The 22,167-nt window shown below is 39.6% G+C and overlaps 1 protein-coding gene across 2 annotated transcripts in view; it reads right to left on the bottom strand.

The window, feature by feature from the left end:
• The window catches only part of LOC128454411 (solute carrier family 12 member 7), a 33,155-nt gene that overhangs the window by 2,387 nt on the left and 8,601 nt on the right, over positions 1-22,167 (bottom strand). Inside the window, exons 3-26 of one of the 2 annotated variants that reach the window (XM_053437816.1) lie at positions 20,718-20,809; positions 19,325-19,456; positions 12,922-13,068; positions 11,174-11,228; positions 10,302-10,432; positions 10,077-10,201; positions 9,899-10,003; positions 7,989-8,200; positions 7,664-7,831; positions 7,461-7,559; positions 6,342-6,399; positions 5,965-6,139; positions 5,292-5,410; positions 5,113-5,211; positions 4,878-4,997; positions 4,420-4,524; positions 3,829-3,997; positions 3,052-3,247; positions 2,569-2,738; positions 2,286-2,417; positions 2,015-2,122; positions 1,414-1,515; positions 763-932; positions 325-339 (exon numbers count right to left, since the gene is read on the bottom strand). In XM_053437816.1, coding sequence (XP_053293791.1) covers positions 325-339; positions 763-932; positions 1,414-1,515; positions 2,015-2,122; positions 2,286-2,417; positions 2,569-2,738; positions 3,052-3,247; positions 3,829-3,997; positions 4,420-4,524; positions 4,878-4,997; positions 5,113-5,211; positions 5,292-5,410; positions 5,965-6,139; positions 6,342-6,399; positions 7,461-7,559; positions 7,664-7,831; positions 7,989-8,200; positions 9,899-10,003; positions 10,077-10,201; positions 10,302-10,432; positions 11,174-11,228; positions 12,922-13,068; positions 19,325-19,456; positions 20,718-20,809 — 3,004 coding nt within the window. The remainder of the gene's footprint in view (positions 1-324; positions 340-762; positions 933-1,413; positions 1,516-2,014; positions 2,123-2,285; positions 2,418-2,568; positions 2,739-3,051; positions 3,248-3,828; positions 3,998-4,419; positions 4,525-4,877; positions 4,998-5,112; positions 5,212-5,291; positions 5,411-5,964; positions 6,140-6,341; positions 6,400-7,460; positions 7,560-7,663; positions 7,832-7,988; positions 8,201-9,898; positions 10,004-10,076; positions 10,202-10,301; positions 10,433-11,173; positions 11,229-12,921; positions 13,069-19,324; positions 19,457-20,717; positions 20,810-22,167) is intronic. The other variant, XM_053437817.1, reaches the window with a different exon arrangement.

Raw genomic sequence — 22,167 nt, 5'->3', positions numbered from 1 at the left:
TTGCCCCCTGGTGGCTGATTACAGTATAGGTGATACACGCCACCTCCCCCATGTTAGCAGATGGGACTCGACACATTTGAAAGTCAGAGGACACGTCAAATAAATGTTTTACCAAAAGCCGGCTCAGAGAAACAGTGCAAGATGGTAGCACCTGTATCTGGAATACTGTTGCTTCATTTTTGTACAGTGAGAGATGCATAATCCATCTATATTTAAAATAAAACGAGCACACCAGCAGAAATGATTCTCACAAACCTAAATATGCACATGCACAGAGTGATTTCATGCACAGGCAATCAAAAGGTGAAAAATAGAGTGACTTACAGGTGCTCCCACTCACTAGAAGAAAGGAAGAACAACAAAAACATTAATGATGAGATAAAGGCTGTTCCTCTTTCAGATTGTCAGCAACTTATATAATTATATTGTCTCGAGAACTTCACTGACTTTTGTTGAGATTGTCTGTCTCACATAAACCAGTATCAATAAATTACTAATATTTCAGCAGACTTTTAAGGGAAAAGCATTTCCATTACAAAATAGGATATGACCATTTACACTAGGTGTAGTACTCAAATTTAAAAAAAATCTGTAGACTTATAGCTACTAAGAGAACTTTCAATTATCATTGTAAAAACAGTTGTACAAATAATAAATACAAATATCCACTTAAACAAATAAATGATATTGTATGAGTTAACTCGTCATAGTAGACAGGTCAGGTCAGAGAAGCGTATCTTGAGCTCAGCTGGAGCTACTTACGGTTTCATATTAAACAAGTCTTTGACCGCCATGTTTTCTCTCTGTCTGTTCCTCTCGTTGACCAGTTTTTCTTTGGTCCAGGTCATGTGAACACGATCTGGTGTGGCACCTGCAGCTTTGTCGGTCATTGCAGAGTGAGAGGCCGTGTTGCGGTCGTGGATCAGCTGGGCCTAATAAAGGACAGGTCAGATGGTGTTTTCAGCGTTAGTCTCATCACAAATAAAGCAACGCAGAACTTCTTGACCGAAGCTCAGTTTTTCACAACATTAAAAAAGGAGATAGTGTAAATCATAACTTTACATAAAAACATGAACAGAAACAAAATAATCATGGATGTTAACAGAGCAGTCAGGTGAGAGGCAGTTTAATGGTGATGAATGCAAATGAAGGTGTGAAATGAATGGACACACGTCTGTTGTTATGACATCTGCCCCAATAGTCAAAACAACAATCAGTGAAGGATCTGTCTTCCTCTAATCGCAGCTTTATGTCCCGGTGGCTCTGCACAGGCAGCGTGTACAGTACAATGGATGGAGGAGAATTGCAGGGGTCTTTAAAAGGATGGTGATGGAGAGATGGGATGCCATGATTAATGGATGGACCAATGGCACCATGGTTGGCTACTACAAGCTGTTTGGTTGCCGTTGCTACCTCATCCTCTGGAATACACACGGTGTTGAGGGGTGGGGCGCCAACACGAGACGACGTCTTCCTTTTTATGGAGCCGCGTGACACATCTGTGATGCTCTGAATCTGAGCCCGCCGCCCAATCAGAAGGCCCAGTTTGGGGAAGAGTTCAAGTTCAACAAGAGCAAAACAGGTCATGGGGATTTATGCTTCACCTTTCTCTCTATCTCCATTACTATTGTGCTGTTTGCAGTGTGAGCTGCACAGTAAAATATAAAACATTTGATTTACTAAAGATAAGGAACTCTCTGCCTCAGAAAAAATTAGACTTTATTATATTTAACTCAACATCTTATGAGAAAAAATTCTCTTAATAGTTTCCATACTTTATTTTTGTAAAAGCAACTCATTTTATTTTACAGTGTATAATATGTACATTGTGTTCAAAAAGTGTTTTTAAAGTATTTAGCATATAGTGACAATATGCTTAAGTTGTTTTTAGTAACATTTTAATTTGAATGTCTGTTTGTACATTAATTATCATGTGTGTCACATGAAGCCTGTAGGTTTTTCTTTCTGGTGTGCTGTGTGTCTTTTCTACAGTGTGAAATGTGCATCGCTGTACCTCTCTCTCCCTCTCAGTGCGAGACAGCTGCATCTGCTTGAGCATCTGAGATCTCTGCTCCATCACCAGCGTCTTCTCGTAGGTGAAGGCTGAGATATCGCTCTCATGCTGCGGGGACACAGAGAAGGTTTGCTAATTCCTTATCCAGAGTTAAATAACAAAATTATGATAGATTTTCTGTGATTGTCAATCTTGTCTAGAGCACTTAAAAGACATCAATTAGCACTTGCTTTAGTAGCCTGCATAAGAGTGTAGCTGCAGCCTCACTGACCATTTCCACCACCTCCACCACTGCGTCCAGTCGCAGATGATAGACAAACATCTGGAGATCTTTCTTCATCTGGATGGAGTTGTCGTCCATCTGAGCTACCGTGAAGATCCTCATTTTGCTCTTCCTCCATACCTGCAGATTATAATCCATACTAAATCAATACAGTCTACCTACACCTATTGAATCATCTATATAATCTATGTTTCTGCTGTTAATACGCTCTTCTTTTTTTCAATCAATTAATAGTGCACGGGACTTTTAGACAACGCACAGACAAACGTACCTTGTGTTGACTCAGTAAAAATGGCAGCAGCATGAGCAGTCCACCATCATGTACGATCCACCACACGTCAATGGTTCCCTGCTTCAGACGCTCCTGGTTACTAGGGAAGTGGTCGATGTTCTTAGCGACCAGCAGAGCTTGATGTGCTGCTGTCGTCTCTCTTACGGTTTCTGGAGGAGGAGAGATTGGTGGGGGTTATGTTATTGTAACTTTTAATGAAGGCATTAATCAGCGTACAGTTTTTGAAATATTGGACGAATTCCTTGCAAAGTTAAGAGAAATGTGGGGGAAATATTTGGAATTAATAAGTTACCAGAAATGTTATGCCTATTTATTAAAATGCCTTTTATTGGTACTAGAGAGTTTTGTGATTTATTTGACCTTGTTCCACAGAAGTGAAGCTGCAGGGTTGAGACAAATGAACATGAAATGATCTCATCTTGTTACTCGTTTCCTTTGACACACTCTGGCTCTGGCTTTTACCTATAAAATTCCTCCTCGCAGAGGAATCCTGGGCCTGTTTCCAGCCCACTGGCCAGGCCATCAGGACGGCATTGTGTTTCATTCCTCCCAGTCCTGCTGACTGGATGAGGAGGGAGAAACCATCTCGCAGGTTGGACGAAACCACCACATGGGAAAAACCCTTTGTTCGCTCTGCAGCCATGGCGGCTTTTAAGTTCTGCCGGAAGTAACGTGAAATGAGCAAAGCAAGAGATTGAGAAAGGGGAAGAGAAGTGAGAGTTTAGTTGATGAAAAACCAAACAAAATGAGAACCTGTTACGTAAAACACACATTATAGTTTTTTCCCATGCAGTGCTTGCGATTACTGGGTTATACAAGACATTATCCAGTGGGGCTAATTTGTAAATATGTGTCATGGCTGTTGTCTATTTTCAAGTTCAACTCGATAAAGCAACTTCTCAGACAGTCCAACATCAGACACAAACGAGAGTCTCGTCATTCCCACCATTATTTTATCGATGCATATATCGCTTATACTACATTAACATTACCCCTAAATTTCACAATCATTAAAAATCTAATCATAAGGGTGGCAAATCGTTGATTAAGCACCTTGCGCTACATTTGTCTGAAGGAGTCAACCGCTGCGAGCTTAAGAACTGAAATCGTATCTGTTGCATGGAAAACAGCTTTTAACAAGTCAACTTGATCTTAACATTCAGTTCCATCCAATATTTCCATCCACTTCACACCAGAGAGGACAAAGGCAGCACAGATGACTGAAACAAATGAACACACCTGTTCTCCCAACTTGGCCTGGTTGCTCCGCGTCATGTAAGTTCCCTCCAGGACTGAGCAGACGATGGTCAGTCCCTTCCCAGCTTTGAGCTGCGTGGTGAAGGACAGGAGCCGGGGGTGTTTGACCGCCATGTCTGAGTCCAGCTTACACAACACCATGAGCTGAGGCCTGAAGACCAGAACAAAGTGAAACTGATTGTATGAATTCAAACCTCCTACACATGTATTAGATTGTACAGCTGAAAATTTTAGGAAATTATAATGTGAATTGGATCAATAATTATAATCAATTTAAATTAATGACTTTTCATATATCAACTGTTTCAGAACTGTCCGTGGATCTATTGATATTTTATACTTGAATCTATTGAGGCTACTATTTGTGTATAAAAAATCAGCAATCCCAAACCAAAGGTTATGACTGCAGCCTTGAAATGTTGTCAGTTATGCGTGCAATAGACAACTTCACAATTACAAAAAGGCACAACACACACACACTAATCAGTAGTAGTGGTATTTTAACAAGTAAAATGAAGAACATGTCAAATGAATGTGTTTTATACAAACACACACACACATACACACGCTCACCTCCAGTTTTTGGTGTGTAGTGGCACTTCCTCCAGTCGGATGAGAGCGTAGCGTGCTGCGTTTAAGGACAGGCCTCGGATACCATCTCCCCACTCCTTCACCGCCCTACAAGGAAAAGGTTAAAATAAAGAAACTTAGGTTATTTTTCCAAATGTTTAGTAACAGAAGACTTAAGGTTTAACAAGCAACCATCTGGAACAAGATTTTTTACATTAAATCCATCTGCATCAGAACTCTACATGGAAATGTTCCTGTTAAATTAACTTTCAAAGCATTTATTTTGAATTGTTCAGAAACAAAAATAAACTTTTTGTTTCTGAACATGAAAAAAGACTGGAAACACTTGTGTTGTGTTCGATAAATCAAGGCGGTGGTAATTCTGTGTTTGAATCCTACCAGTAATGGAGAGTTAACAGCACTTTTGACTTGGTCCCTTAACCTGAAATGTTAAGACTCACCCTCTGTACTCAATGTACTTGTAGATACATCCCGCTATCACGATGGCAACCAGGGCATAGTACCAGGAGGACAGGAACATAAGGGAGAGACACAGGATCATCCCTAAGAAGGACAGGGTCCTACAAGATATACACACACACACATGCATATGTGTACAGGAACCAGACACTTTTGCTAGTTGAGTGACCAGAACATGTGAGGATGGACACAGTCAAAGTTTGAAGCTGTTCTCACCAGTGATAGAACTTGAATCGAGGTCTCCAGTTGGGTGTGCGGAGCAATGTCTGTACAGCACAGGCCAGGTTGACAAACAGATAACACATGAGGAAGAACCTGAGAAGATGAGTGGACACATCAATTAGAAAGATTTCAAAAAAGTGTATCATATTTTTAGCAAGTCTTGAGTAATATACATGGAGAGGATGGGGGCAACAGCATCCAGAGAAGCGATGAGGATTCCTATCTCACAGATCCCCACTGTCAGCAACAGAGCCCAGGTCGGCTCGCCGTTGGCCTTCCCATGACCAAAGACCTGAGGAGGACAGAGATACAGAGACAGACGGTCTGTAAAGAGCTAAATGTAATGGCAGAAACATATTAATAAAAAAATAAACATTTATCATCATTGGTCCACATCAGCTTCTGTATTTGCCAGATAAAGTTCCGTATTTTTTATGCCATGAATCTCACTGTAACACAGCATATTCAGTGCACACCTTTTGTAGATAACTGATTAATTATATTAGTAAATTAAGATATCTGAAAAGTGATCTTAAAACAATGCAAGGACATTTTTTCAAGAAATTCTTATTCTAAATCTGAGTTTTTTTTTGTGGTTGTTTTCTTACCAAGATTCGTAAGACTCTAAATTGCACAAACTTTTCATGAATCAATTTAAATCGCGAATTTGAGCCTGATGAAGGCATCTGTTTGTGAGGAAGAGTCAATGTCTATAAAATTGAATAATTGGGCTTCAAGTCCTGCGGTCTGAAAATCAGCAAAGAAATGTGCAGAGCCACTGTCAGTGTTGACTGATTGTAAAAGCACACAGGTCTGTGCCATATGAAGAATCTCTTTAGCACTGACCTGCAAGAATGGGATGATGCCGTCCCGAGCGATGGCCTGCAACAGCCGGGGGGCGCCGGTGAGGCTCTGAAGTCCTGCTCCACAGCAGGAGAAAAAGGAGCCAATCACAATCACCCAGGGTGAAGGCCAGGCCAGAATACCAATCACTGGGTTCTTCTTTACAGAGTAACCAAACCTGAAACACCAACACACATGCACACTGTTATGTATTTTAGTTAATTATAGTTAACCCTTATTAAAAACGTAAAACATTGAATAAGGAAACGTATACCTGGTTCCATTGATTATCTCAGTACAACCAGCTACAATAATCTGTACCACTTCTTTTTCGGCTGGGTTACAATGAGTGGGTCAAAGTCAATTCAAAACTCACTTACTTGTCTCTCAGTACCACTCCTTCAATACAGGCTCCAAACAAGACCACACAGGAGATGTCTGAGCATGGCATTAAGATGGAAATACTTGTATTTGCTTTTCAATAACAGCCTGAGGCCTGTTTCACAAATTCAGAACCTTGGTGTGGATGTGGGTTCCAAAACAGCTGACTTGGGTTTGTTCATCTTAGACATTATTATTCTGAATTAAGCGTGGGCCTCGTGAATGAGTGCGAAAAAAGCCATCATCAATCGAGCTCTGGTTCTGCAATTCACCATGGTAATGGGAAATTAAAGCACAGAGCCTCCGTTTTAACAAGTGGAGCAATTTGGAAAAAAAGTTGATCGATTAACACAAATACATCTACCTACTTATAGCACAAATATCTGCCTATCTCACAAACCGTACTTTCAACTACACCTTTTTAGTTTTACTTAGTTTTAGGTTTTGCCGTCCCGCTCATTCATTAATATATGGCAACTATGGTGGGGCCGTCCCATCAAAGTGACTAATCAGACCGTGATAAATGATTATTCATAGATTAGTCTTAACAATCTTAAGAGTCACACATTTAAAAACAAACTGCAAAGATTGCTGTGCAGTTCACACTACACAACTTGCTGTCTTGTGAGTTCATTCTACATGACTGACAACAGGGTCACACACTTCACGATGTTTCACCTGAAGAAACAACTCCATCTCCAAACTGATCACTGCGAGTACCTTCACCCTATCTTGTGGGGGCTGACAAACTTTCTGAAACAGGGCCCATATCTGTGACACTACAGGGCAAATGAATACAATCCAGAATCATCCAAGCAGAATCATACATTCCCACACATACTTTTATCTTCTATGTTTGTGAGGACACTCATTGACATAATACATTCACTAGCTCCGTATCCTAACCTTAGCCATCTAATCTAAATACCTAACCCTAGCCTAAGTCTAACCCTGACCCTGACCCTAAAACCAAGTTTTGAGGAAAATCTGTCAAACCGTCGTCACTTTCCAAATATGTCTTCACTCTGTAGGGTCTATGCTTAAGATGGGCCTCACATAGATATCAGGACAGGAACACACGCACACACACACCATGAAGATACTAGACAAGAGGATACAGATGAAAGAGGTGGTGAGAATCGCCATTATTGTTCCTATTGGGATCGACCTCTGGGCATCTCTGAGATCACCAGACCTATTAGAACCAGCCATTATACCTAAAGTAAAACACAAACAGACAGTTCAAATTACAACCATGACGGGTCAATTCAGATCATATGTTTGGTCTTTGACAGGAGGAGTGCTGTATAGAAGGATCTACCTGTGACAGAGGGGAAGTATATCCCCACCAGCAGAGTGAAGTAAGTGGAGAAGTCGTTGAAGATATAATGCTTGGAGATGTTGGTAGATGAATCCTGGGCCGGTACTGAAGGCTGGGTTTTCTTCTCTGCGTACATACCAGCTGGACCATAGTTCCCCCACAGGTTGTCTGACATAGGGATAAAAGCAGAAAGAGATGGAGGAACATTTAGGATTCGAAGCTAAGGAGAATCTGGCAACTACTTTTCAGTTTCTTATTGTTTTCTTGTACAATAGGAAATACCACTGGATTCGGGCTCAGACTCCGTCCACGTCTTCCTCCTCACCTTTGATGACTCCGCTCAGAAGCCCGGGTATGGCCTGTATTTCTGTCAGGTTGTTCAACATGAAGTATTCGTCACAGGTGGCATTGGGGTATTCGCTGTCACAGAAGAGCGGCCAGAGCTTGGTGTTCACAGTCATGTTTTTCACAAGCTCTGTCTTTGCACACGTTTCAAAGTGTTCGTTCTTCAATGAGCGGTTCCCCAGCAAACACACACTGTAGAGACAGAGACAGAGAGAGACAGAGATGTTGTATTTAAATGGGAGCTTTTGTCTATGCTGTGGTTTCCTTTGAAGTTTTTTTTTTATTAACCAGACAACTTTTAAGATTAATGTGCTGCTTTTAACTCCTCATGTGCAGCGTTTTACATAAACCAAGTCAGAACTGTTAAGATTTGATAAGATACATTTATTTAAAGCCACTGTGAAAGCTTTTATGCCTGGCCCACACTGTTTGCATGGGAGTGTGCTGCATGCATTTCCTCAAATTAAAGTAGCCTATGTACTTCACTAAATGGCAGGTATGAAGCTGTGCTTCCTGTCCTACAACAAGAATAAAAACCTTGTTAAACAGAAAGATTGGATTTAGTCAATAGAAACACTGGAGGGCTTTTACTTTGAAACAAGACGCAACATATCAATTCTGCTGCGGAGATAGATCTAGAAGAGCAGCATGGCTTGCACACAGGAGACGTGCCTGAGACATGTGTCACATATCCAGTAATATAGTAAATGGCTTTGTATTTATAGCATCTTGCCCAAGGACACTTCGGCATGCAGATGGGTCAGACTAGGGATTGAACCGCTGACCTTCAGGTTGGAGGACGACCACTCTACCCCTCAGCCACAGCAGTAGTAGCTGTTACCTAGTTAAAATTGGTATTAGGGGTGCAGCAGCTGGGTTGGTGGGATACCCTGACAAGCATGGAAACTAGTTAAAATGTCTTGACTTGTCCCTACATATTATCTTTAATCTAAATTAACTGTAAAAAGTGAATGTGATCAATTTAGGTGTTTAAATCATAATTATAGAACTTGTTTGGAATCAGAATCAGAATCAGAATGGATTTATTGCCAAGTAGGTTTACACCTACCTGGAATTTTCTTTGGTAAAAAAGGTGCATACATTGAACATAAAACATAAAAACACAATAAGTACTACAAAAACACAAGAAGTACTTCACATAAGAAAGAAATAACTTTAAATAAAACAAACAAAACAAAATAAATACAAGATATAAATGCAAAACAGGAGAGAATAGACATGTTGCTGATTTACTGATAATCAAAAATTACTGTTCAATGCTGTATTTTTGCAGGATTGGACGAAAACTACTGAACTGATTTTCTTGAAACTTGATGGAAGGGTGGAGTTTTGGTGAAAGAAGAACCTATTTATAATGGACCAGATAAAACAATATTTTTTTTGTTGAAAATATGTATCACTTTTTTTTTTCACTTTCTTGTCAAATATTACTTAGAGAGCTGATAAACTGTGCAACTTGACAAACTAGGTCAGTTGCCACTTTTATCGCACAATTTTGCTGTAAAGAAGACTCCTCATTATGCCAGTTTTGTAGGTTTAGAATGCAGCACACAAAGCCAGCATAGTGGCACCGGAGTGTGGAACCTTAATAGCACGCCACGTGTAGAAATCAGAAGTGCAACAAGTAACACAACAGCATCTGTACCGCCATGACAGGCTCTCCTTTTAAAAACAGACACTGATTCTGCTGGATAAAGGCCAAACAACACTGCCCTAGTGTTTGTATCTTTGATCTCTAGGCAGCAAGTAGGAATAAATGTGCCCTAACCTTGGGCAATGGATGAGTTTGATTTGGCATTTTGTTGACAAGAAAATGTAAAAAAAAAATGTGACCATGAAAAAGTATTATTTTACTTTATTGTAACTCACCTAAACTCAGGTGGTTCGATGAGCGTCTTGATGACTCCTGCATAAGTGGCCATGATGGAGAGAATCACACACGCCAAAAACACCAGAGCCAGTTTGTTCACATACCTGCAGAGGGGAACACATATGAGTTTGGGTCCTGGCATTTGTGTGTGTGTGGTGTGTGTGTGTGTAAACTTACTTCACTCCTACAAACACAACCAGTGCCATTAGGACCAAGCAGCATGTGCCGTACACACGCATGTTATTGAGCATTGCTGCGTCTTCCCCTTCTTTAAATACTGTTGCTGTTGGAATGATGTACGTCTGGCGGTGGGGAGAAAGCAGGGAGAGAGTAAATAATATAAATCTGTGCATCAGGGGTAACAGCTAATATCCTCTTGTATCTCAGGCGGTGGAAACATACCAGCAGAATCTCTATGGTGCCCAGTATGTACATGGATCCAGCGAAGGTGGTGCCCAGATAGAAACAGAGTCCCACTGCTCCTCCAAACTCAGGACCCAAAGATCTGGAGATCATGTAGTACGAGCCACCAGCTTTAGAGAAAAATAATCACCGGTTAGATTGTTACCAATGTCATTTCCTAAATTTTAAACTTTAACTTATTTCTTTAATTGATTTAACCTTCTTTAAAGTTTTCTGAAAATAAATACAAATAAAAGGAACTCAGTTTTCAGGGTCCATGCACAAGCTCAGTTTGTCATTTTCCCCTAAGGTTTATCTTTGAATTCAAGTGGAGGGACACTGTTCTACACAACACTGGAACTAAAGACAATTTCTGGGTTCTTAAATAGAATTAATTAGTTTGTACTTTCAGTGTGTATTGCATTAGAACATTACCCACATTCCTCGATTCATTATGGCAGAATTTTATATATTTATATATCTTAATAATTTTTGAAAATATCCTAGGAAATCACAGAAATGTAAACAAAGCATTTCAACATTTTCTTTAATTTTGTCCACCACAGAAAGGATGATTGTGAACAAAATAATAGTACAGGGTAACTATAGTTATTAATACAGTTTTGCTGGCTTTGATTTGTGTATAGTCTTTGTTTTGTCATAATACAATCACCATAATCCACCAATGCAAATGGTGTTGAGGTTGTTAATCAGTCTGAATAACATTTCCGGATCTTTAAAATTCTAGCATTTCAAATTAAGATGTGATTGTCTCTGTCTAAACTGCAGATGTAATTCCAAATCATTGCATTTACATATTTAAAGTGGAAATTAAAAGTAGAATAATAAATGCAACATTTCATTTCATGTACCTGGGACAACTCCATTGGTTGCTATGGCACTCATTGATATGGCTGTGAGCAATGTCTGCAAGGAGAGAAGGAGGATAAATGTTAAGAACAAGAACCAAACAGGATGAAAAGCGGTGGCTGTGTTGGATTATTGCAAGTGCAAATTAATACTATATCAATTACCCGTGTTTCAGATGATAAACTGTATTTTCAAGCAGTAACTGATCATACACATGGATTTCGCTTATCAAGGGTAATGTTATCACCCATCACTGTATAGGGCTGGGTATATTCAGTTTTTATCATATAATTAAATCAATGAATCAATCATTAAACTTGTTAATACAAGATACCAGAGTTTTAGTTCCTTTTTATCATTGAACAAAAGAGCCACAACTTTGTTATATTGTTAAACTGTAAACAGCTTAAAACAAATGCATTTAGCTGTAGAAAAGACACATGCTAGAAGAGAACCTGTGACCCAAGCATGTCATTGTAAGCGAATGTTATATGTAATTGTTTTGCACATGACAATAAAGTCTTGAATCTTGAATCTTGAAATGCGGGGCACCTCATGGTGAAAGAAATACAAGTACAGTCACAAATCATCAACCCATGGCTATCCGCTCAGTCATTCCTATTCCCAAGTGCACAAAGTCCTCTTTTTTAACCAGGGGAGGAGACAATTTATGTCCAGCCCGCGAGGCAATCTTAAGTACAAAAAAGCAACTCAAATATTAAAAAATTAATCTCGGGACAGTCAAGATTTTATTCCACGATAAAAGAAAACAACATAAAATAGACCACCGTCCTTCAGAGTGGTCCCTTCTGGCTGTATATCTGCTGGGTCACAGTCAGGGTAAACATGGCATCTTGCTGCCATGTTTTGTGTCCTGCTGTACCAATTGAGTGAGGGGTCGCTGCAAATCAACACCAAATCATTCTGGGTGATTGCCTTAATCCTATGGTTAAAAATATCTATCCTGATGCAAGGCCCAACACAACAGGGGGTCACTGAATGATTTTAGTTTATGCTGTGACCTTCAAAGTTCCAATTGTACACCTGAGGGGGATTTTCCACTGACGTAATAGCGATGCGCTCTCTACCGACATCATCATCCAATAAAGAAAATATCTTTCGAACGGGCTGCGATCAGCCCTGCTGAGTTCAGAGTCTTAGAGAATCAATGTCAGGGTGCAGTTTAGCTGGTCTGATAATGGCTCCACACCTTACTGAGACATTTTAGGTTGGGTTTTCCTTGAATTTGCCACCCATCTGTATATTGTGAGAGGGTGTTGTGTGCAGATTGTTCAAATCACATCACATGAGTGCTGAGCATTTAAGTTCAAACTTTTCAAACAGTCAGCTCTCTGTTTAGCCATCTGGAGCTACTGACGTATGAATCAGGGTGGTAATATAAGTCAATAATTTTTTGCTCGTTTTGGGGACTCTCCCCTGAGCTCAGGCATGGAGATTAATGATGTTAATCAACACACCACAGCTTCAGAGGGGGGAGCACTGAGTGGCCTCCGGTTTTCTTTTTTTTTATGTCGTAAATTGCAGACTCAACCTCAGACATGTCGTTGTTCCATTCGAGCAGTTAGAGGATGATACAGAATAGCCAAGAGGGATTCGTTTTTTTAGTCATTCAACAAACATTTTTCTTTCGCATTATCCTTAATTTTTGCAGCTCATTTTCGACATCATTTATTTCTAATTATCAGGAAGTCAGGATCTTTAGTTGTTGGATTTGTTTTAAATGACTCACACAGATGCAGCACATGGAGACGATGGCGAAGGAGCCCAGGATTCCCGCTGTCCCAACGATCCAGGTTAGACGCAGAAAGAGAATGACACCCAGGATGTTCTGCATGCAGGGCAGGTAAACTCCGATGAAGGTTCCCATTTGGGGGACCTGAGGGTGAATAAACACACACATATGCACATAAATGGGAGGGAAAAGGGGTGGAAACGAAAGGGGGTGAGAGGAAGAGAGGTTTTCAATGACAGCCCAAAATATCATCAACTACAATATCCTCTGTGTCCTAACTTATCCCATCACAAACCATTATGAGGATTTTGATGCATGTTGACCTGAACTATGACATTTTATCTATGAGCCCATACTGAATAGGTAAGACCAAAGCATGACTAAATTAATTTGGGCTGAAGGAAGATGATATGCCTTAATGTTCCCTGTTAGATCCAAAACAAGCATGGTACGGCTACAGTGTGCACTGAACCACAAGGTAGATGGTAAGGACAACAAAAACACAGTCAGCCCAATAAAAAATGTTATTAAAACATATTACTTCAAATAGTTCACACCCTGTTAATACTGGCCTTTAGGGGATTGCCAACTTGTTCAGCGCAAAGGTGCAACACAAAGTTTACATGGGGCTTTGGCAGTGGCAGCTGATCAAATAGAAAAAAGATCCTTGTCTAGGGCAGAGGATGTCACACCTTGTTACTCCCTTAGTGTCAAATTGGGGTTTGTGAATATGGGCTATACAAATATATTATTAATTGATTGATTGATTGATTGATCCTTTCAGTAAAGTCTCTCTTGGTGTTGCGGTGCCTCTGCTGAAACTCAGTGAGGAAAACATACCCACTTGATTTAACTCGGACAGTTCTAGACTCATTGACTTAATGAGAATGGGTGTTTTTAATAACTAAACGAGGCTTGTACATTTTGTTCCCCCTCACTTAAACTGAATTTTCAAGGAGCAAACACTTCCACAGCAAGTGGAAACAATTTATGATGATATATTTTCCTAATCACGTATCCATGATATTTATTACATATAGGCCTATGTTATATTTATATATTTATTATTATCTAAATCATAGGGAGCGATACAGACACGCTGAATTTTTTTAAGTTGTACTAATAGCACCACAAAAAAGCTTTTACAATCGATTCATTTTTACAAGCTCTGTTTATTGTGGAGGGCTCTTATTTAGCAAGTTGGCTTGACTTATGTAATTTAATGTCACGTTTTCATGACCTGTTCAGTCAGAACTTCCAATGTTGGTTGTCATACATTGTGTTACCGTACAGACTGAAATACATGTCAGTAGAATTGCATGTTGCAGCACAACACCCCTCACCTCACCCTCCCGTTCCAAGCATGGAAAAGTATCTTTGGAAGCCTCCAGTGGTCATAAAACTCAATAAGTTTAGTTTGTCAAGTTTAGACTTTTGTAAAAAAAAAACAACAACAACGGCCTTCCTATAGAGAGAACCCTCTCCTGATGTAAATATAAAGTAATTTAATATAAAAGCCCCACTCTAGGGTAAAGAAAAACAACAATTCATTCAATTTAGATGATCACACATCCGTAAAAACATCACTAAGATTCTTTGATACTGAGTTTCTGCCAATACATCCCTAACACCTAAATCGTACACACTGAACCTTTGACTAATCAAGACTAGTAACAATTGCTTAGTATTTTCAATTTGATTTATTTTAGTGATATTATTATTAAAAGTGAAATTAATCAAAAATTGCTTACATGACACTTACATTAAAATGTTAGAGACAAACTGTAAATCAGGAGATTCCAACTTCTCTGTCTGCAACTTTTAATTTCAGTAAATAATTTGACCATCAGTGATCTGAGACAAGGGATTTTCTCACAATATTGATAGAGGATGTCATGTACTTACATAATGAGAACATGTTACTTTCCCCTGAATATCTTAAGTCTCTTTTTGAAAAAAAAGGCACCACAAATACACCCACAATGTCATCTTTACATCGCTCAGGTAAAATATTCACTAAAAGGAAAGTATCAGTATTATCGCATCACATTACAAAAAGCGTCCCAATAGTAAAACCAGAGTGTACGTACCATTTTTTCTATATACAAAAACCTCCGCTGCACTCCACTGATGTGGATCTCCAAATCTCCCACATCTTCTCCCTTTTTGCTACTCTCTTCTCTCTCCACTTTCCTCAGCGTTACTCCCCCTCACTCTCACGGAACTGTCTGTCTGTGCTCTTTTCAGTCTCAAGATATCACAGTGCACTCTTAAAGAAAAAAAAAGAAGCAGAGCTATCGTTCCGGGGGGGCGGTATTAGTGAAACATCATCAATGCTTCTACACAGAGCCACAGTCCAAGCTCCTACTGTCTTTTAGCCATAGACTCTGGTTGTTCACTGCCAAAAAAAAGACTGTGAAGGGAAGTGTTTGTTGTACCAGCAGTATGTTCTCAATGACATTTAAAGCCTGACTCTCTGTTGCACATGTTCAGTTTCCACCACCAGGACAGTCTGTGGCTAACATCAGAGTAGTTCAAATGTTCTAGGGGTGGTTGGATTCTAGTGTCCGCCAGTCCGAGAGAGATGGATTCCATTATGCTCTGCATTATATAATAGGGCTTCACAATGAACGGCATCAAGTGCTTTAATGGAAACTCATATTTGCCATATAGCTGCTGGAAGTATGTAAGTTACCAAGCTACTGCCCTGCCAGTTCAGCGTTTTGTGGTGAACAGGGGTCATCAATATGGACAATTGATTTGTCTTAAGGGGGAGACTATGGCTAAGCATAAAATCGTTCACTTATCACTATATAGACCAAAATATTGTGAATTTGCCAATCATGCATTTTGGGCATTGCGCTTGTGGAGTTGACAGTGAGTCAAATGGCAAAAAGACAAGAGGAGAGAGGGCAGCATGTCTCAGAAATCTCTCTCTGGTGATTAGTCTCCTTATTGATTTTACAAATATTTAAGGACATGTTTATATTCACAGGCATTTTCACAGACTGGATTTAAAACAGTCCTATTTATTGTACACCGTTTTTCAATGGCATAAACAAACCTGCGAGTTGTGGCAGTAAAATATGCAATAAGAGCAGAGCAGCACAAACAAGTTACATTTAAACATGGTCATTCAATGTATTTGAAGTGTAAAAAAAATTGTATTTACTATGGGATTTTGCACCGTTGTTGTTGTTGTTGTTGAACTTTATAATATAGCAACAATGATGTTACTACTGGCACAAAGATGTAGTGTCCTTTAGTGTTTATTAATTTTTATTTTGCAGATGAACTCTCTAGAATTATGTAGTCCTTATTATAGAAGTCTCAAACTAGTGAGTAAGGGGCAGTGAAGGAGTGGGCCACACAGTCTATGTCTGAATAAAATTGCATAAGCTACAAAGAGCCAGTTAGCTTAGCGTGACATAAAGACTTGATAAGGCGTAATGGACACTAATGATATATAAAAGCTTTCCAGTAATTACTTGAACATTTTATACTCTGCAAATGTAGCGTACTGAAATTGATCTTCCTATTTCCTGCTGATTTTATCAAATCAGTGTGTTCATTTACAATAATTTACTTTAAATACTAAGATATATAATTTTTTATTATTTTACAAGGTTAAAATATTACTTATCAGCATGCCTCCTCATTGTAAAGGGGGGAGTTGCGGTACACAGAGACACACTGTATAGACTGTATGTGTATGCTGAAACAAAACTTACTTGTATTGAACAGTGGGATGTCGTTATTGAAATGTTGTAAAAATGAAGATGGTTGTGTTTTTAGCTATTCATTTTTGGGCGTGTAACACATATGATTCCAGACTGTAACAAAGAAACTAAAGTCAACCGAAGAACCAATGTCTTTCATACACATTAACACAAATACACTCTTTCTCACTGTGCGTCAGTGTCACACTTTCTGACCCTGTCAACCTGCCTGAGATCCCCTGCGCCAGGAACCACCTCCACTCTCCGCCTCCACCTGGCGCTCAAACTCTCTCCTCCTCCAGTATCTGACCCACGTCTCAGTGTCTGGATCTCCGAGTCTGAGGGGACGTTCGCTGGCCAAACTAAATCCTTGTCTTTCAATCTAGCCAACCACTGAGCATGTGAAGACAAACTGGTGAAGGAGACGGCCTCTGCTACATACATCTCTCAGGTTCACAGCTGCACTTTGAATTTGAGCAAAGGAGCTGTGAGCTTAAAAGTATAACAAGTCAAATATTTGAGATTTCAGGTCTTTTTTCCATGCCAGGCCATCTATTTACACCACGATCAACAGATGATCTTGTGACTATGTTCAAAGGTTGTTAAAAACTAGAGTTATCAAGGTACTTTCAAAGAAATAATATTTATAAATGTCATGTGTGAGCAATGCTGCTGTTATATTGGCGCCACAGAGAACAACGTGTCATTAATTCGTTTTTGGGAGTTTGGTTTAGCTGCTAATGTGTTCTGCATTTGTTCGGTGAGTCGGTTTTATTTTAATCGGCTGCCCACACTGCTTTCTGAAAGATCCACAGTTGTGTCACATGAAGCTCAAGTGATGTAATATGGATATATTTTAAAAGGTCATAATGTCTTGTCTCTCACTTTGTGTCTCAAAGTATTTGAAAAGTATCCGCTTCAATCAGCTTGGTCACAGTTTACAAGTTTAGAGCTTAGCAGCAAAACAACAGTAAAATATTCATTGGAACATTGCACTGTGAAAATTATGAAATTAGTTTGTAGTATGTAGTTCAATACGAAGAATTTTATAAGGTTAATCTAGTGGAGGTTTGATAAAACTTTATGGCTGGTTTGAAATTTGTGAGTTTGTGTATGGTAACTTGTCCAATTCCATTTGAACTGTATTTAAAGCTTTCAAAATTTCAAAAAATCTGAATAACTCCTGCTACGACACATTCCTAAAATTATTAATAAATTATATTTTCAAATGTGGATTAACTATTTAATTTGTAAAGAATCAGTTGGGCAAAGCTGCTTAAAGGATGGGGATCAGAATTGTTTTCCTATCAATTGCCATCAAAATGTTCATAATGTAATTTAGTTTTATAAGGGTAAAACTAAATTACTGACCACATACAAACTAACCTCTCTCATGGTTGGCTAGCTGGAAATGCTTATCTATGGTGAGTTGTCAGATGTCAGATGGTAGTGGTGATGATGCTACTCGCAGCTGGCTCTCCAGGTTTAGGTCGTTCAGAAGCGGAACAAAGTCTTTGCAAAAATCCAAATTGGAAAGAACGGCTCACAGCAGTAAGGTGGCACAAACAGAGATGAAAACTTCAGTGCATGTCTCCTCATAATGTAAAAACCTCACGACATGCCCACACTGTTTATATAACTTGAGCAGAGGGTGGTTGTTGTACCTAAGGTTTGAGCTAGTCGCTATTTTGCAGCTAAATGACTGTGGGTTTTAGGTTGTCGGGTACATCAGCTGGTTCCACATTAAACGGCTTAACACAGTTCCTTTTGTTTACTTTTCATGTCCTGAAACCTCTCGCCAAATGCCTGAAGGAGTTTTGCAAGCTCACCAGCGTATTCATTTGTCATAGCATGCTTTTGTTCTTGGAGACTAGGGAAATGCACAGTGTTTGCACAAAATGCACAATTTCACTTTGGCTGGTTCTAGCTGCTCCACAGCAACAACAAGGCTCCTTCACAGATTCTGCTCCTGAATGACGTCTCAGCTTCTGAGTTATCAGCTCGCTTGCCACAAAACCTGCCTGTGTAGCGTTCTCTCGGTCAGAATGTGGTCTTGTTTGGGCTGCATGACGCTTGAAATTAGTCTCTTTCATCACTGCAACCGCGTCTACACAAACTAGGCCCACTGACTTGTCTTTTACCATGGTAAAACCATTTACCATTTTACTTCCACAAGAAACATAATCATTTGTCCCATTTCTCTCAAACTTGTGACATTCTGCATCTGGTTCACTTGTCTTGACATATACGCCAGCTGGAAGGGACCATCCATAGGAATATGTTCCTCAACAATTTTGAGTTTTTCTCTATTTCATTGTGAAAAAAATGCTGTAATGAGAATGTCTTTGTATTTCTGAGTTGCTTTCTGTATTTATGAATTGAATCACATGTTGGCTCGAAATGGCCGGAGGCTCCCCACCCCTGGGTATGGCTATGTAAAGAGGAAACAAGACCTAATATATTAAAATATTTTTTGAGTGAGTGTGAGGGGCCTAGCTATAGTCTATCTGACAAATGGACAGCTGTTCAAACACGTAAAACCTGCAGGAATTGTTTTTAAATCACACCAAGCTCTTAACACTCAAAGCTAACAAACCCTACAAAAGATAACTTATGCTTTACCCTGCATTTGTATAAACATCGTAAAACATTCAACTGGTTCACAAAAGAACTCATTTTACCACGACAGTCACCCTCCTGACCCCATCCTCGTTCTCTGCCTCCTCATGCTCTCGAACACCCTGGGTCAGGTTGGTGTAGATGGCCAGCTTGCTGAGCAGAGACGACACCATCGGGTTACTGTCCATTTCCTCCTGCAAAGAAGCAAAGAAAAATAGATAAAAAAACTTTTGAATTTCTTTCTTCTTAAGTTTCTTAAGTTACCAGAATTGGTTTTGTGTTCTCTACTAAAAAGGTATATCAATGTTTGGTGATTTACATATCCTCCCTGGAACAAAAACCTTTGTAACTGGGGTATTGAAAAATTCCCCTTTAAAAATAAATGATATTATCTGTATATACCGATAATTATCTCTGTCTCTCAAGAGTAAGCCACTTAACATTTAAGTTAAAGTAAAAAAATAACAACTACGGCTACATTATAGCACTGAACGGGCCCGAGCACATGTAACTCCGGACCTGTTGCTGTTGGTGGAGAGAGCGATCGGCGAACAGGCACATGGCTCCACGTTGCATGCGTTTTGCGCACTGCGGGAAGGATAAATGCTTCACTTCCTGCGTCTGTCACGAGTCGTCGATCCTTGCCAGCCAATTGCGCATTACGGTCCACGGTATCAATTGCCGATCACACGGTGAAAATGTTATGTAAATGTTAATGTATAATAGTTGTAAGTCAAAGCTGACTTCCTGTTGCCAATAGGTGGTGCCATCACTATTACGACAGAATTTGGGGGCTGGTTGGATAATGCAGAGTGGATTTACAAAGAACCTGTCTCTACGCCCCACCACGGTCACACAGTGTTATGAAATCGTATATACCGCTGTAGTTTATATCTCCATCTTGTTGAAATGACACTCATCTCAATATGAAATAGATCTGATGAAAGCCCTACGACAAGTTTGTCAAGGTAAAAATTTCTAAAATGGCAAAAATGGCCACTTAAGCCAAAATAGCGGGCTTCCTGTTGTGTTTTTCACAATGCACCTCTAGATTTGTTGTGCATCTGGTAATGATACACAGGAGTCCCTATTTTTGTGTGGGAAAGCTAACTGAGGGGCTTTTCCTTAGATGGCACTGTTAAGACATTTTTCCATGCCCATTTCAAATTACTCCAGAATTCAAATACTTTTTAGGGTTTTGAATTTCTTGCAAACCTTGGTGAGAATTTGAGCATGTCTAGGCCCTGATAAAGCCCTATAAGGGAAATAAAAATCCTTCGTAATACAATAGGGCCTTCCAGCGGAGGTGCTCTGGCCCTAATAATAAATACATTATATACAACATGAATTCACTTTTGATATATATCATTCTAGTGGAGAATTTTGCATTCATGCATCAAATGTTAAATATTTATTTACAATTTACATTTGGTGAAACTTGTATTATTTTCTTACCTCAAACAGGGCCATGTTCTTGCCGTCATAATAGGTTTCTCCATCGTTGTCTGAACTGATGAATGGACTGGATTCTCTCTGGTTGTCATCTCCTAGTGAAATACACAAAAGAAATGTCAACACTGTAAGACACATTTATTACTGATAAGAGTAACATGAAGAGAACATGCAGCAGGATCACTAGATTCTGTTCTTGTGTTGTATGTACTGTATTGGTGCTGTAGTACTAGCCCTAGAGACTATAGACTTTCTAACTCCTACGACACTATACTGTACTTTTATCAAACTGGTGGTTGGCAAAATAGTTTGGACGAAATAAAAACGCCATGTGGGTTGAGTCAGTGACCCACTCTAGTATTAGTTGATCATAATGACTGCACATAAAGACGGACGAAATGACAGCTTCCCCAAAGTGTCTTGATTGCACCCTGGTGGCTGGCTACAGTGTAAGTCGTAAACCCTGCACTTATGTAACAGTTTGAATGCAAATGACCACTAGCAGACAGTGAACATTAAGAAGTTAGTTAGTAAGTTAATGTGGCGCTAACTTGTTAGCTTCGTCAGACATGAATTGAAATTTGACCATCATATAGAAAGAAATGTTGGCGTAAATACAATTACACTTTTGAGTTAATGATTGATAATTGTTTTGTAAATTACGTTGTAAAAAGTAGTTCCGATATTGGATTTCAAGAAGGTGTAAACATTTATCAGAATAATATTGGCAACACCCGACACTTGAAATTCCTATGGGTTCTGCCAAATGAGATGCGACTACCTTCATCCAACACCTGAGAGTTAGGGGATTTGTACTCCGTAATCGAAATGACATTTTGTTCAGCTACTTCTTGTAATACTTTTGCATTAGAGGGTCCAACACTGTCTCTACAGAATAAGGGACAAGAGTTTCAGTTTTTGGCAGACAAAGTAAGCTTCTGCCCACAGTTCAGACTTGCACTAAGACCAGCTCTTGTGCGCTCTTACAAAGACAAGCATCATAGAGTAACATGAAGACATGCCTTTCAGACGGCTGCTCAGCTTGGTTTGTCTTGCCCCCGGTTGTCATGCAGTGGTCTCATCCTATTAGATATGGTATATTATCACACTAGATCACACTGTTGTCGGCTCAACTTTATTGCCTTGAAGAACGCAAGGCCTCACAGTGGTTCAGCCATCAGTGAAGAGCATTTCATAAGAAAAACAGTGTACTGTGGATGCGCATGACATGGAGAAGATAGTAACAAAATGTGGCATGCAGTGATGAGCAGGAAAGATTATTCCAGGCAGATTGCCTGTGCTTTAAAACCAACGCAAAGGATCTTTGTGGAAACCCTGACACCCGGTGTGCAGAGGTTAAGGTCAGTGTTAGATCTGTAATCAGTGTGTAATTGCCGACATACTGCAGTCACTATGCATCCATCCTAAGCTGCTGATTCAATTGTTCTGGGAG

Source organism: Pleuronectes platessa, chromosome 13 (genome assembly GCF_947347685.1).
Source record: "Pleuronectes platessa chromosome 13, fPlePla1.1, whole genome shotgun sequence".
Lineage (NCBI taxonomy): Eukaryota > Metazoa > Chordata > Actinopteri > Pleuronectiformes > Pleuronectidae > Pleuronectes > Pleuronectes platessa.
The sequence above is the reverse complement of the archived record's forward strand: the minus strand, read 5'-3'. Positions and strand labels throughout refer to the sequence as shown.